This window comes from Lepus europaeus, chromosome 11 (assembly GCF_033115175.1).
Source record: "Lepus europaeus isolate LE1 chromosome 11, mLepTim1.pri, whole genome shotgun sequence".
NCBI lineage: Eukaryota > Metazoa > Chordata > Mammalia > Lagomorpha > Leporidae > Lepus > Lepus europaeus.
In genome coordinates, this window is record NC_084837.1 from 111,637,622 (window position 1) to 111,654,366 (window position 16,745).

Below are 16,745 nucleotides of genomic sequence, written 5' to 3' on the forward strand. Positions count from 1 at the left end.
ATCTATCTATCTAGCAGAGAGATAGAGAAATAGAGAGGATGAGATCTCCCATCTGCTGGTTCACTCCCCAAATGTCTGCAACAGCTTGGGCTGGGCCAGGCTGAAGGCAGGAGCCAGGGAATCAATGCAGGTTTCCCATGTGGGGAAAAGGGACCCAAGTACTTGAGCCACCACCCTTGCCTTCCCCAGTGTATGTAAGCAGGAAGGTGGAATCAGGACTGGAGCCAGGACTCCGAGGCAGGCATTCAACATGTGTCGTGGGCATCCCAGGTGGCAGTGTCTTAACCACGACGCCAGACTTCCTCCCCAAACATCACATCTGACTAATCAGCCGTCATGGTGGGAAGCAGCCATCAGAGAACCCACTTTCTAGTGTTGCTTCTACCAGTTTTTCACTTGATACTCTTGGGCTTTCAGAGTCATGGCATCACCAGCATATTCGTAATTTTGCAACTTCAGTTACACTGCAATGGCTAATATTTTCAAAACCATCAATAAGTTATCTGATGGTCACCTTATTTCTGATGGGCATCTTATTTTTGACAGGCAAGAAAATTTCTACCGTAAATGTGAACAGTAGCTGCATCATCACACCAACAGCTGGGTACAGGTATTCCTGAGATGGGGGTATTGTCTCTTCACGGCTTCACCTGACACCACCCAGCACACGTGGCGTTCTGTTCCCCGTGCAGAGTGAAGTCCGGGTGAGGACGTACACGGCTTCCTGGCAAAACCGCACACACTAAGCTGCACCCGGGTCCGTGGCATGTTCGCCTGCGAATACTTCGTTCACTGCACTTACACTTACACCGGCAGCATTTTTGAAGGAAGCAAAATGATGACCGCTGGTTTACCTCGCTATCGTTTAATTACTGTCACATTCACTGGTGGAGTCTCAGGCCTCATCTAAAATCTTATCAGAATTAGACAACTACAATTCTCTCTGAGGACTTGGCCCTAGGAAGGACCCTTAGAGATCTCTTCCAAGTGACAGCCCCGGGGCTTCTCCACCTGGGAGGAGTGGAGAGTTCTCTGCTGGGACAGTCTATGTACTGAACGTGTGCTTAGCACAATCCCTAGTCTTGCTTGACCCACCCCATGCTGGTCGAACCTTCTGTCCTGGCTGTGCTCTGAGCCAAATACTACCCCTGCTGTGTGAGGAGGGTGCTGTTCTGTGGATCACAAAGCCCCGACCACAGGTAAGAGGCTCACACACACCTCCCCTCCATGCACACATCTAAGAAGAGAACCGAAGTGCTGCATAAAATACTCACTTTGCTTTATAAGGCGAATCGGACCCAGAATTTTTGGTTTCCACTGAGCTTTCGTATTCCTTGGCCCTGAAAAGAAAAAGTTTTATCACAGTTAGTTACTCTGGGGCTAATTTTTAAAAGTATAAAATCACGCTGTCAAAGTGACAAGTCAGTAACGTTACATTAGCCTTCACTTTGGTTTCTTTACAATTACAAAACGATGCTAACATGAAAGACTGAAAAAATACATAGTTAACAGGATGCAGACTGGATTCACAGAAACTCTTGCTGAGTTTACAGGTAAGGCTCAGAGTGGTTATCAGAAAGGTTAGAATCATGACCGTTCAACGTGAAAGCCTAAGTTCCGCAGCAGAGCTGGCTGCCCACCTGCACAGCACAAAGCCAAACACAGGTGAAGTCATTCAACCTCAGAAACAATGTGAAAACTATTAATGACGTCACCAGATCCTAAAAGGACCCAGAACTCAGTTACTGAGATTGGGCTGATTTTTTAAATTAACCATTTCCCTGGTTGCAGTAATTTTTTGATTACTTTACAGAGTTCCAAAAAAGTTCATTTTCACAATTTTTGCCACTTAATTCACTGTCTCTGTGGCAGCGCAGACTTCTGTGGTTCCCACCACACAACTTCCACTGATGTAATGTGGAACCCTCGTTTAAGTAAGAGACCATTATTCGTCATTACCATTCTAATACAATTATTATTATTACAGCTATGGTTTCAAAAACACCTTTATTGAGACATTCATTTATACGCCATAGAATTCCAGTGTATCTGCAAGGTTGTGCAGCCATCGCCATAGCCCTTCTGAACAACTTACCTACAGTCAATCTCCACTTCTGCTTCCATCCCTGAGAACCACCAACTACTTCTGTATCTAAAATTCTCCTACACTGGACATTTCGTGAGTTCAGCTCCCTTCAGTTAGCACAGCACTTTTCCAGCCCGTCGACGCTGCAGGGTGTAGTAGTACTGCATTCCTTCCCAGGGCCAGCTAAGGTCCAGCGATGGATATGCCACCTTTTTCTTCCCCATTCAACAATAGGTGGACATTTGGGTTATTTGTAGTTTTTGGCTCTGGTGAATAATGCTAATATAAATATTTGTGTACAAGTTCCTCCCCCTTTGGAAGTTATATTAACAATTCCCTGGGGGCATATCTAGCAACAGAATTCCTGGGTCATACGGCAATTGTATGAGTAAATTTCTGAGGACCTACCAAATGTTTCCCAAAGCAGAGGCACCATTTGGCATTCCCACTATCAACAGAGGAAGATTCTGCTTTCTCTGCACTCTTCTTTTTGTCTAACTCTAGTTGGAATGAGGCGAAACCTCACTATGGATTTAATTTGCATTGCCTTGGTGACTAATGATGTTGGCTACCTCCTGCATGGACAGATCAACCATTTGTCTCTCTGGAGAAATGACTATTCATATCCTTTGCCCATTTATTATTGTGCTGTTTTCTTACTACTGAGCCCAAAGGGCTTCATACACCCTGTGAGTCCCTCATCATCAATATGCTCACAAATATCTGCTTTCATCCTGTGAGAGGTCTTCACGTTCTTGATGACATTTTTTGCAGCACAAAAATTTTTATTTTTACTTACTATAACTTGTATAATTACTGCTTGTCATTTTACAATTCCTGTTCAGTGGTCACCTCTTTTTTCTTTTCTTATAATGTAATCTTTGAATAAAATCTAAGCTTCTTTACTTCACCTAATTCAGCTGTTCTCAACCAAGAGTTCATGAGCATAACCATGAAGAGTGACAGTTTTATTTTTCTTTTCCAATCCTTACATTTTTCCCCTCAGCTCCACTGAACTGACAATCTCTAGTTTAACACCAAAACAGTGAGATCTGTTCTAATATTTTGGTTAGTACTCTACCACATTCAGCAAGTTTTCCTCAATAATCTAACTGCAAGTTTTTCTCTTTAATAGATGCACTGCCTCCTCTAAATTCACTGAGAGAACTTCTACTTCTCATATTAATGTAGAGAATCAGATTCCTTTTCAAATATGCAACCAACCTTGCATTCCAATAAACCCAAAATGGAATTTCCTAATTTCCTTCATATACTAATGACAAAACACATCACTGATGTATTTTAAAAATAGAGGTGTTATTTCACTATGTCCTTGAAAAATATTCCGACGTTCTAAACCTGTATACAGTATTTAATAGGTAATGAGGTTTTACATTAATTAATCCTCATAATAAGCCCACGAGTTAGGTAACATTGTACAAATAAGAAAACTGTAACACCGGGCAATTGAGAAGCTTGCTCAAGATGCTGCGACATAAAATGGATTCAATCCTAGTTGATTTAGACTCAGCCAGAGTCTAAGAGAAAACCTTGGACTTGCCTCAGAAAACCAAGAGAGTAAGTACGGCGAAGTCAGAGCTCTTTTACCATGGAGAGACTTTATCTGTAGAATGACCAGAACACACTGGCCATTCACTGAGATTCCAACTCTGGGAATCAGTCAAATCTCTCCCCCAACTGTCTAAGGAGATATTTTCCTTAACTAAATATTCTCTCAACAAAACACGGTGTTGACTACTCTGTCAACGATGTAGCATGATGAAACTGGAGAGTTGGGCGAGGAATAAGCATAAGGAACGGACAGCTTATTCTGAACCGATCACCGCCATCATCACCACGTGCACGTGCACTGCTCTTCAGATCATTCAGCCCCGGAGCTGACTGACCGAGCAGCAGCTACAGAGCCTTGGTCAGGATTCCTATTGCACTTCATTTCTGTCGCCTCAGAAATACGCAGGATAATGCAAGCTCAACCAACCACAAAGAAAGCAGCTGAAAACCGTACCCCCCACAGAAGCAGCAAATAAACGCTGGGTGCCTGCTGACGCCCGATGAAGGCCCACACAAATGCAGTCACACTCACACGCCAGCGTACACACCCCACACAATTACACTCAGTCCCTCGGTCACGCATGTTCCTCCAAGCATTTCCTTTCTACCGTAAATCGGCTACATCTTCCATTTTTCACTTTTAATAATGGTTATTGTGAAAGCTTCCCGGTAACATTTTTTCCACACCCTTCAAGGCAGCTTCCTTGTAGATAACAGTTAGCCAGCAGAACAGACTACCTGGCGACCCGCACCTAGTAGAAAGTTCAACCAACGTGCAACTGAAACAGGAACACTGGAGGTGTCCTTACAGTTAGTAACCCGTCCTTCTCCCTCTGCTTTCTGAAAGTGAACCTCGAGCCCACTTAACCTAAAGCTTTAAGGGAAACAAACGGTCTTCATCTTTCGTGTTTCCTACAGTAGCAGACACACAGACCGTAATAAGGGGTCTCCGAGAAGCCGAGAAGCAGAATGCCGAAGGGACTGAAGGAGCTGCTCCCAGCGAAGGCTGGGGAGGGTTGGACTCCAGAAATCAAATCAAGTGCAAGCACACGGAGAGACCAATTCATTCAAGGCACACGGGGTAGCAGTGGACACAGGAGCGCACTTTTTATAGGAACGTGCTACTCTACTAAAAAGTGATTGAAAGTCACCGGTCATCCCGACAGCCTTTAATCATTGCCCCACTGTATTCTATAGCCATCACTTCCTTTCTAAAGTCCTCCTCTCCTCTGATTTGCATTTACTAAGTTACCTATTGTCACTGTTCATTTATTTGAGAGGCAGAGGGACCGAGAAAGGGAGCTTCTATCCACAGGTTCATTTCCCAAATGCAAGGACTGTCAAGGGCTGGGCCAGTGCCAGGAGCTGGGAACAGAATTCAAGTCTCCCACATGGTGGCAGGAACACAACCATTCACGCCATCACCACTGTCTGCGAGGGTCTGTGTTAGAAGAAGCTGGACATCAGGAGCTGGTGCCAGGAACTGACCCTAGGCCCTCTGCTACGGGACAGGGGCATGGCCATGGCTCCTCTCATTGCCACCTTTTTACCACGACAATAACGAAGGCTAAACACGTGACTCCAGCTTGCAGTCCACACTGAAATTCCCTGACTTCTGGATCTCTAAATCTAAAGTCACTTTTAGCATTCTGTTTAATCACAACGTTTGTTAACAGAACTTTGGACCGACACCATAAATTTATACTTTATTCTTGTTTCTCAAATAATCAATATATCAAAAATAATCAAATGCATCATGATTTCTTTCCTCATGTCTTCCACAGTACCATGTAATAACATACAAATTCTTATCACTTTACACCTAGATTGGTAAAATAACCTACTCCTTTCTCTTTCTTCTTTATTAAGAGTCTAAATTTACCTTTAAAAGCATTCTTTTTGTTGCCGGCCTCTGCAAAGCCACAGTGTCAGCCCCAAAATGTTCCTTCTGATGAATAAGAATGATACACGTTCATGGGGGACAGTGCGACATTCCACTACATGTATACACTGCGAGCTGATCAACCCAGGCTAACGAACAGATCCTTCTCTTTGTGCTTATCTTACCATTGGAGCCTGGGAGCTCCTTTCTTGTGTCTTCTCAGAGAACACGTAACAGGGTACTGCGGACCAAGTCCCCTCACTGTGCTGTGTCAGCACCAGGAACTTGGTACGCCTCCAACATAACTTTGGTGCTTTGATGCATCACCTTATCCCCCTCACCCCACTGAGCCGTGGGGAATCACTACTCTGTGATCAGACTGAGTTTTTTAAGCTATCACACATGAGGGAGAATATGTGGTATTTGTCTCCCTGTGTCTGGCTAACTTCACTTAGTGCGATGTTCTCCAATTCCATCCATTTTGCTGCAAATGACAGGATTTCATCCTTTTTTACTTTTTAGGCTGAATAATATTCCACTGTGTATGTAGACCATGGTTTTCTTTAGTCACTCATCTGTGGACAGACACCGTGACTGGTTCTGTATCTTGGTTCCTGTGCATAACACTGCAGTACACACAGGACAGCAGGTAGCTCTCTGACGCAACAGCCTCATTTCTTTGGATACATACCCAGTAGTGGGATTGCTGGGTCACACAACACTGCTGTTTCTAGTTTTTAAGAAATCTGCACACTATTTGCCATAGTCACTGTACTAATTTGTATTCCCACCAACAGTAAGAACTTCCTGTTCTCCACATTCCTGCCAGCACTTGTTACTTTCTGCCTGCTTCAAAGTCGCCTTTCTAACTCGGGAGGTGACGTGCCACTGTGGTGTAGTTTGCGCTTTGCTAACTGCCACTGGTACTGAGCATCTTCCCACACCTTCTGGCCACCTGCATTCCTCCATTTGAGAAGCATGTGTTCAGATCCTCTGCACATGTTTTAAACACACTGGTCACTTTTTCTTGTTGACTTCGTTGAGTTCCCCAATACTTGGGGTTTTAATCCTTTTGGATAAACAGTCTCCAGATACTTTCTCCCACTCTGCTGCCTGTCCCTCCACCCTGTCGACTGCTCGCTTGGTGGTGCAGAAGCTTCTTAGTTTGACATGATCCTACTTGTTTAGTTGGGCTTTTGTCACCTGTGGCTTTGGGGGTCTTAACCCAATAACTCACATCCTACACCAACATCCTTTGGTGTTTCCCCTATGTTTTCTGTGAGCAATAGCACAGTTTCAGGTCTTACATTAATGTCTTTGATCTTGATTTCTGTGTATGGTAAGAGGTAATGATCTAAGTTCATTTTCCTATGTAATTATGTCCAGTTTTGCCAACACCACTTCTTGTAGAGGCTGTCCTTTCTCCAACATATGTTTCTGGTACCTTCTTTAACAATCATTTGGCAGTAGGTACATGGATTGATTTCTGAGTTCTCTATCCTGTTCCACTGATCTGTGTCCTGGCATACATGCCAGCACCACACTATTTAAACCAACATGCCATGCTTTGTAGTCAGGTATTGTGATGTCTCTACCTTTCTGTACTTACTTAGTTTTGCTCAGGATCTCTGTCTGTTCTAGGTCTTCTGTGGTTCCACATGAGTTTTAGAGTTTTTTTTCATTTGTATAAAGAATATCATTGGTATTTTGGTAGAGGTTACATTTGATCTGTAGTCTACTGAGGGTACTATGGACATCTGAGCAGAATTAATTCTTCCCATCCATGAACATGGAGTATCATTCCATTTTTTATGTCTTTTGTGATTTATTTCATCAATGTTTTATAATTTTCATCATAGAGCTCTTTCATTTCTTTGGTTAAATTTATTCCTAAATGTATTTTGGTAGCTAGGACTGCTTTTCCTTTCAGGCAGAATTTAATTTGTAAAGAAACATTGTTTTTCCCATGTCAATTTTGTGCCCTACACATTTAATGAATTTATCAGTTCTACAGCTTCTGGCAGAGTATTTAGGTTGTCATCTGCAACTATGTATGTTTTACTTCTTCATTTAAACTTCAATGTTCGTTACTTCCTTCTCTTTCACTATCACTCGTGCTAAGATTTCCAATATTATATTGAACAAGAGCAAAGAAAGTGGACATCCTTGTCATGTTTCAGATCTTAGGCTTTTTTCTCATTCAGTATGACACTGACTGTGGGTTCCTATATATAGTCCTTTCCCCCATATCTAATTTGTTTAGAGCTTTTTTTCCACCATAAATTATGAAGGGATAGGTAACCTTACCAAATGTTTTTTCTGCATCTCCTGAAATAATCATATGGCCCTTGTTCATTCTGCTGAGTGACGGATCACATTTATTGGTTTGTGACTGCTGAACCATCCCTGCATCCCTGGATAAATCCCACTTGATTGTGATGCGTGGCCTTTTTTTTTTTTTTTTTTTTTTTTAAGTTTTAACTTATTTGACAGGCAGAGATGGAGAAAGCTCTCATCCCCGGATTCCCTGCCCCAAATGACTGCAATGGCACCTGGTTGGGGCCAAGGCCAGGAGGTGGGAACCCAATCCAGGTCTCCCACATGAAAGGCAGGGACCCAGACACTGGAGCCGTCCCCTGCTGCCTCCCAGGGTGTGTGTTAGCAGGAGGCTGCATCAGAAGCAGAGCTGGCACACAAACCCAGGCGTTCCGACGTGGGACGTGGGTCTGCAACCACCACTCAGGCCACTGGCCCACAGTCCTACTCCTGTATCTTGTTGGTGCGCTGCTAGATTGTTTGCTAGTAGTTGGCTGGGATTTCCTGCATGTTCACATGAGATATTGGCCTGCAGTCTTTGTCCTGCATCTGGTTTTGGAATCCCAGTCATGCTGGCCTTGCAGAACGAGTCTGGCCGAGTTCCATCCTTTTCAGGTTTTTGGAATCAGTTTTGCAGACTTCAGCTGGACAGCCATCAGGTCCTGCACTTTTCTCTGACGGAGACTTGTAATTACCGCTTCACTCTGCCTGCATCCAGACGGGTGTTCAGCTTTTCTGCATCTTCTTGATTCAATCGGGGTAAATGTTATACAGCCAGGAATTTATCCATTTCTTCAAGGTTTTCCAAGCTGTTAACAAAGGGCTGGTCTATGGTATCATTCGTAATGATTCTGTGCTAACATTTGTAATGTCTCCTTTTTCATCTCCGATAGGTTTTACTTTTGGTTAGTCTGGCTTTTCAAAAAGACAGCTTTCCGTTCTGATACCTTTTGATCATCATTTATTTCTATTCTGAAGCTTATTATTTCCAGCCTCCTAATTTTGGGTTGGATTTGCTTTTGCTTTACCGTTATTCAGTTGCATTGAGTTTATCTGAAATAACTATAATTTAAAAAAATACATTTATTGCAAAAGACTTTCCTCTTAATACTGCTTTTGCTGTAACCCACAGACTTAGACATGTTGTATTTTCATTTTCATTTGTTTTGAGAAACTTTTCTTTTTTAATTTCTTCAATGATTCACCATTGGTCATTATGAAGCATGTTGTTCAGTTTCTATGTATTTGTCAATTTCCCCTGTTTTTGTTCATGTCTAGCTTTTAGTCTGTTGTTATTTACATGGTATGGCTTTGGTTTTCTCAAGATTTATGGAGACCTGACAGAGCCCAACACAAGGAAAACCTGGCAACTGCTCCGCGTGACGCTAGGGAGAACGCACTTTCTTCACACACGGTGAAATGTTCAGTTCATGGCTCAGCTCCATTTGCTCTACAGCGTGGTTCAGCTCTGAAACGTCACTGATTAACTGGATTGTCTGTCCACTGATGAATGCCGAAGTCCCTCACTACTATTTCAGTTGAACTCTCACTTCAGAGCTAATAATATTTGCTTTACATATTTGGGTGGTGTGATGTTGGTGCATATACATGTATGTCTCCTTGATGAATTAACCCTTTTATTACTATATATCTGTTACAGTTCTTGACTGCCTGCTTTACTACCCAGGTAACCAATTCGTCTTTAGAGTAGGGAATTTAATCTGCTTATGTTTAAGGTTTATACTGATAGATTTAGAACAAACTCCTCTCATTTTGTTATTGCTCACTGATGGTTTTGTATACTCCGTTTCTTTCTGCCTCCCTAGGTGACCGCACAGGCTGAGCAAGGGTGATGCTGCTCGCTTATGCCCTGGGCCTCGAGACGCAGCCAGGGACTTCCTCAGGCCCAGGCAGGGCTGTCGGCATGCAGCCCTGAGCCGCAGAGGGGAACCCCCCTGCTGACGCACAGGGCTTGTGCACAACAACCCCAGCGCTGCCAGACGAAGGCTCTGCTCTCTGTCCAGGGAGGTGCGCTGGGTCTGGGGGCTTCTGGCAGCAACCAGGGCTGTCTACGAGCTCCTCACACAGATTGGAGTTTAGCAATCGCCGCGCTCTGGCAGCTCAGGTCTGCGCTGAGTGGGGGCAACGTGGGTTTCTTTCTTGGAGTAAGCAGTTGCTTGGACTGCAGTGAGCTTTCCAGACCGGACGCAGTGTGTGAGGACAGCGGAATCCTGCTGTCCTCAGGGCTGCTGGTCGGCAGCAGGGCCGGGGTCACTGAGCGCTCTGTCTCACCTTCTCCTGACCGTACGGAGGCCCCTCGTCCCAGCCTGGGACCTGGGCAGGAGATGCAGTGCGCTATGAATCTCTGTGCTGTTTAAGGGCCCCATTGCTGGGACCGGACCAGCACTGTGGCATGGTGGGTTAAGCCACCACCTGCAGTGCTAGCATCCCAAATGGGTGCTGGTTCAACTCCCAGCTGCCCCACTTCCAATCCAGCTCTCTGCTGTGGCCTGGGAAAGCAGTGGAAGATGGCCCAAGTGCCTTGACCCCTGCACCCACGTGGGAGACCTGGAAGAAACACCTGACTCTTGGCTTCAGCCAGGCTCAACCCTGGCCATTGCAGCCATCTGAGGAGTGAACCAGAGGATGGAAGAACCCTCTTTCTCTCCAACTCTCCCTCCCTCTGTGTCATTCTGCCTTTCAAATAAAAATAAATCTTTTAAAAATAAATAAAACAGGGGCCCCAGCAGTCTTTACTCAAGTTTTCTCAGTCCCCTTCCTGCTCTGGTTCCTCTCTGTGGCTGAGGCGAGTGCCACGGCCGACCGGTCTCGCACCCTTCTAATCTTCCCAGCACAGCGCAGATGGCAAACCTTGCCAAAGCACCACTGTCCCGATGCTGCTCCCCGGTTATCACAGGAGCTAGCTAAGGGGAATCCTAGGCTGCCCCTCACTGGGCCCTGCTGCATTCTGTACCTCTGATGCTGTCGTCTGGACTTTGTGAACGCGGAAGCGCAGCCTCGGGGTCTGAGACGTTTGTGACATTTTCTTCACACAGGATACTGCCGCCAGGGGGCAGTCATGCTCGATCAATCCCAACAGACCCGTTCAGAAAGCAAGGTTAGGAGGCTGCTTTTTTAAATACAAAAATAAACATCAATCTGAAACGATGAACAGATGTTGACGATGGACATGCTGTCCACTGGTTTCCCTGGGCTCTCCCCGGAGAGCGCCGACTGGCAGAGCGCTGACTGGTGGAGCTGTACTGCGGCACGCTGGGGGCCAGGCCTGCTGCCCTCACGTGCGACACCCACTCCGTCTCCCCTGACGTGCGGCCTGTGCCAAACCATTTGGTATTTAACTCCAGTACTTGTTGTGGTACCGTCTGATTACCTCTTGTGAGGAAGTTTTTGGTTCACTGCACGACGTTAAAGTCACTGTTCTTCATTAGCCTCAACTGTCCTCATTTGTAAGATGAAGAGGTAAAAACTCGCTCAATTCTTAACATCTTTTGTAGTGCTAAGACAGCAGGACACTAAATTTCCATAAACAGCAGCTATGGCAAACTGTTATGCACACGTGAGAACTGACAGGTCGATTTCTGAGCTAAGCCCAAGTGAATCCGACTGAACAGGCTGAAGCCCAGGGAAGGGCCTGGGGGACGGGGACTCCTTCCTGGCTGTATCCCTGGCTGAGTTCTTTCTCACACAGCAGGCCGCAGCTTCCGGAGGATGGCCTGGCCCCGGGTCCGAGAGTCCTTCAGAGGTAACCACACGGGACCGAGCACCTGCCTCGCGTCCTGGTGCCGGCAGACAGTGGCACTGACACCACCGCAGACTGCACGCAGCGCAGTGAGACCCAGCTCGCGTCGGGCGCAAGATGAGAGATCTTTGAAAATATAACACAGTGGGACTCTTCTCACAATTTGTTTTATTGCGGAGGTAGTTACTTTTCTTACAAAAATGTGCTGCTCAGGTAAACAAGTATTGGATTCATTATTTATAAATGATCTACCTTTTTTTCCCTAATTTCTAACTTTTGATTTCTAACATGATAAATACAACCCAGATAAGCAGGAGGTGTAAACTAGAGGTATTGCAGTCCTCCACGGGGTTCAGAGCGTGAGCTGGTGGCTCTGCACGTCACCGCAGCCTGCTCGGGCGGTGGCCCCACGGGCCCGGTCAGTCACCTGCACCTTTGTCCTCAGGAATACGACACAAAGAACAGTGCACACTATGTGCATCTTGCTCACAACCATCCTCCCTTGGAGCAGTGTGAGATGTCAGCCAGTGTTTCTGCTCATAAGCTGTCAGTTTTTCCTGCCATCATCAATGCTGCCAGCAGTTTTCCCTATCTCAGTCATACCTAAGCCTGCTCTCCCCGAGTTCACCCAACACTTGTTCTTGTGTTATTCTGAACACTTAGCCTCTCAGAAAGGTTATTCATGTGCACAACATAGCTTTGCTGATACATTACAAACTGATGGGGTTAGAAATGACAAATCCCTAGGGCTGGCATTGTGGTGTAGTAGGTTAATCCTCTGCCTGTGGCGCCAGCATTCCATAGGAGCGCCGGTTCTAGTCCTGGCCACTTCTCTTCCAATCCAGCTTTCTGCTGTGGCCTGGGAAAGCAGTAGAGGATGGCCCAAGTGCTTGGGCCCCTGCCCCTGCACCTGCCCCTGGCTTCGGACTGGCGCAGCTCCGGCCATTGCAGCCATTTAGGGAGTAAACCAATGGAAGGAAGACCTTTCTCTCTGTCTCTCCCTCTCATTGTCTGTAACTCTACCTCTCAAATAAATAAAATCTTGAAAAAAAAAAAGAAATTATAAATCCCTTAGGGTTACCAAGTAAGCAAGCAAATATAGAAAAGATGGACGAATGAGTGCTAAAAATGTCTTCAAATTAGATTTGACACTAGGCTTCACCTCAAAGCTCTAAGCCAGAATCCCGTCTTCCCCACTCTCCACTCTGGTCAGTTCAGGTCAGACAGACCCTTTCTGTGTGTTTTTGTATCCAAAATAAACATACTAATCAAAGTACTCACTTTGATTTCTCACGTATTCAGTCACACTTATACATATAGAGAGTCTCTCCCTCCGTCCCTCTACCCCTCCCTCTTGTCCCTCCCTCTCTCTGTCCTCCCATTTCTTCCCAGCCCAGGTTCGCTTTCCTGGCTCTGCTCCTGACTCCAGGTTTCTGCTAATGCAGACCCTGGGAGGCGGCAGTGATGGCTCAAGTGCCTGGGTTCCTGCTGCCCACGTGGGAGACCTGGATTGTGTTGGAGGCCCCTGCTTGGGCTCGGCCCAGCCTCACTGTTGCCAGCGTGTGGGGAGTGACCCACTGGCAGGGGGCCATTTCTCTCTTTCAAGTAAATGACTAGTGAGACAGCAAAGCACAGGAAAAGATGCTCAGTGTCTGTCATCAGTCACCAGGGAAACGCAACTGGGACTACAATGAGAAGACACTACAGTCCCAGCAGGATTAGGCTAACACTTTTAAAATAAGAATACCAAATATTGGCAAGACTGCACGGTGACTGGAACTTGCACAGACTGATGGCAGCATACGTCGGCACAAGAGCTATGGCAAAGGTCGGCAATGCCAGCTCTAGGCATTCCCCCCAAACACACGAAGACGTATGTTTACCCAAAGACTTGACAGGCACTTTACAAATACCCGGAACAGAAAACCGCCTGTCAATAGATGAATGGACAAACAACTTTACTACATCCATGTCCACTGCACACACTCAGCAATGAAAAGGTAACAAATAGCACGCACACCACAGGCGACAGGCGACAACACCACGGTAACTCAGCCAGTACCCCAGCAAGTGCCAGCCACAGGGAGCGTGAGTGTCCAGGACAGGCAAACGTAACCAACGCTGAGAGACAACAGCTGAGTGAGTGCCAAGGCGCGGTGGGAGAGCGACTGCAAGGAGGCACAAAGGAACCGGGGAGTGGGGACATGTTCTCACAGACTGTGCACTACATGGGTATCCAGACAGTCAGAACTCCAGAACCTCCACAGGTGACAACTCTATGTTTCACTCAAAGGAGTCCTACTTTAGAGGAAAAAACAGAAATCAGACCTTACATCCATCCAGCTGGTCAACAGAGATAAATATGAATAAAACATCAATATACCACTAGCAGCAGTTACAGATATTTTTTTCCTATGGTGATTTGTTTTTGGGTCAACAGGTATTGTTTACACAACAAGTAAGACCCTAATAGACAGCCTCTCTGGGAGCCGCTATGTGGGCACAGACCGGCAGGTGGTCAGGTGGGCAGGTGGTGAGGCAGCCGGCTGCAAGGACCCATGAGACACGAGCCTTCTGGACGGGGAAGCCTGGACCACGGAAGCCCTGCGTCCCAGAAGGGTGTGATACGCTCTGTCATTTTAAAGAGCTCGCTCTGGCTGGATGTCAGACTCATCAGGGGGCGACTACAGCAAACCAGGAGGGAGAAGACGGAAGCGGTTAGGTTAGAGAGACACAGTCAAATTCTCCACATGTTTTATTTACTTATTTTTATTTGAGAGACAGAGATATAGAGAAAGAGCGCCTACCACCTGGTTTACTCACTCCCCACCACCTGCAACAGCTGCAGTTGGGCTTGGCTGGGCTACAGCTGGGAGCTGGGAACGCCATCCAGGTCTTCCAATGGATGCTGCCTCAGGGCCTGCATAAGCAGGACGCTGGGCCAGGAACAGAGCCAGGACTTGAATCCAGGCCCCTGATAGGAGACATGCGCATCTCCGCTGGGTCAAACGCCCATCCCCCAGACATATTTTAAAGCAAAGGAAACAACGCGTGTAGTTACATGGGACGTAGGGTGTGGCAGGGAAGGGGCCAAGACGATTTCAGGAGCTCTGGCCCCAGCACATGTGGACTGAGCTGGGCTTGCGGGGACAGGCGGCACAGGTCTGTTTGTGACATGCTAAGTGTGAGGACAACTGAAGACATCCAATGGGCAGTCAGCACGTGGAGGGCATTTAAAGCCATGGCATCAGGTGCGCTCCTTAAAGGGACGCGCACATAGGGAAGACAGGAGGGGCGGGCGCTGGGTGCAGCAGTTCAGACGCCGGAGGCCTGGTTCCAGGCCTGCCTCTGCTGCTGCTTCCGGGGAAGGCGCACCCTACGAGGTGACAGCTAATGGTCCCTGCCACCCACCTGGGAGACCAGGATCGAGTTCCAGGCTCTTCGGCTTTGGCCTGGCCCAGCCACCGTTACTGCAGGAACTGGGGAGTCAGTCAGTGGACAGAAGAGCTCGCTGTCTGTCCTGTCTTCTGCCTTTAAAATAAACGAGCACCTGTGGCGTCCGGGAAAGCCGCCTCCTGCGGCACCAGCGCCCCACATGGGCACTGGTTTGAGAGCCAGCTGCTGCGATCCAGCTCCCTGCTAATGCGCCTGGGAAAGCAGCAGAGGATGGCCCGACTGCTTGGGTCCTTGCACCCATGTGGGAGGCCTGGAAGAAGCTCCCAGCTTCAGACTGGCCCAGCTCCATCCATTGTGGCTATTTTGGGAGTGAACCAGCAGATGGAAAACCTCTGTCTCTACCCCTCTCCCTCCGTCTCTCTTTCTCTCTCTCTGTCTCTAACTCTGCCTTTCAAGTAAAATAAATAAATCATTAAAAAAAAAAAAAGAAGAAAAAACCCAAAGAACAGACTCTAATGCAGTCAAGTAGGAGGTCAGCAAGTTCTTAGCAGGAACAAGCAACGAAGGTAAGAGCCCCGAAGCCTGCCATGAAACGATTCTTAGGAACTGGGGCGGGGGGGGGGGGGTTCCAAAAGCTAACAGCAAGACAGCCTTCCCTGTCTCCACATACATGAACACTCTAAGGTTCTCACGGACTCTGGAAGGCGAACTGGACGCGCTGGGGCCACCGCCTGAACACGGAAACCGCAGCGAGGCACCATGACCCTAGCTCTGTATTTCCCCAGGCCCAGGGGTCAGGCTTCTCCATCTTTGAGGCATTCAGGGATGAAAGTCCAAAGACGTAGTGAGAACACCGCCCTGCAAGCAGCACAGGATTAGCTACCGAAGAAGACAAGACCCATCAGTCACCGGGCGACCCTGGGGCTCGTGAGGCAAAGATGCACGACACGGCTGCCTGCTCTCCACGTGTCACTCTGCAGCCTGGTGACAAACTGCAGGTCTGACAACTCACTCGCCATCTGAAGATATTTCTTGAACTTTTTCTTGTTGTGACAGGCAAGCAAATTGATTACACCCAGTCATGGGGTTTGACTGCAGCCAGCAGACTTCTATTTGTTGATTGCTATTGATTTTCTTTGATACTTCATTTAAAAATCAATAGTTGGAAAGAAAAATAGGCTTGGTTTACACATCCTGAAACATACCATTGTGTGCTGAAGAGGCGCAAGTTTGGCAGGGCGCTGGCGTCCAATTATGGGAAGAGCTCTTACCAGGTGAAACCAAGGGCTTCAGATCGATATGCAGTTTTCCTTCTCAATCAGAGAAAGTGGCTATAAATTAGGCTCATCAGGGTCATTTCCAAGGCTTTCTGGAGGCAAACAACGTTAAACTTGTTTTTGCCCTCCTTGGATTTACATTAAAGGAAGGGTGCACCACTAAGGAGCTTGCTTTTGTTGATAAGGATATTTAAAGTACCTCGAGTTCATCCGGGCTTTGATCTTCTTGGCTTTCTTTTTATTTTTTTGTCTGTCTTCTCCATCTTTCAGAGGCTCTGCGGGAGCCGCACTTTCAACCACAACGTCAACAATGTACTTCTTCAGGGACAGATGCTCCTGCAAGGTAAGCACAGGAAGTGACACGCGTGACGGGGCAGCCGGGCGCCACGCTCCATACGCAGCGGCACACAGACGTGCCGCCGGAGGGCTGCCGGGCGCCCCGCTCCGTACGCAGCG

At 47.0% G+C, this 16,745-nt stretch overlaps 1 protein-coding gene across 1 annotated transcript in view; it reads right to left on the reverse strand.

The window, feature by feature from the left end:
- The window catches only part of SCAPER (S-phase cyclin A associated protein in the ER), a 412,160-nt gene that overhangs the window by 194,736 nt on the left and 200,679 nt on the right, over positions 1 to 16,745 (reverse strand). Inside the window, exons 21-22 of the mRNA XM_062206396.1 lie at positions 16,489 to 16,625; positions 1,275 to 1,340 (exon numbers count right to left, since the gene is read on the reverse strand). Coding sequence (XP_062062380.1) covers positions 1,275 to 1,340; positions 16,489 to 16,625 — 203 coding nt within the window. The remainder of the gene's footprint in view (positions 1 to 1,274; positions 1,341 to 16,488; positions 16,626 to 16,745) is intronic.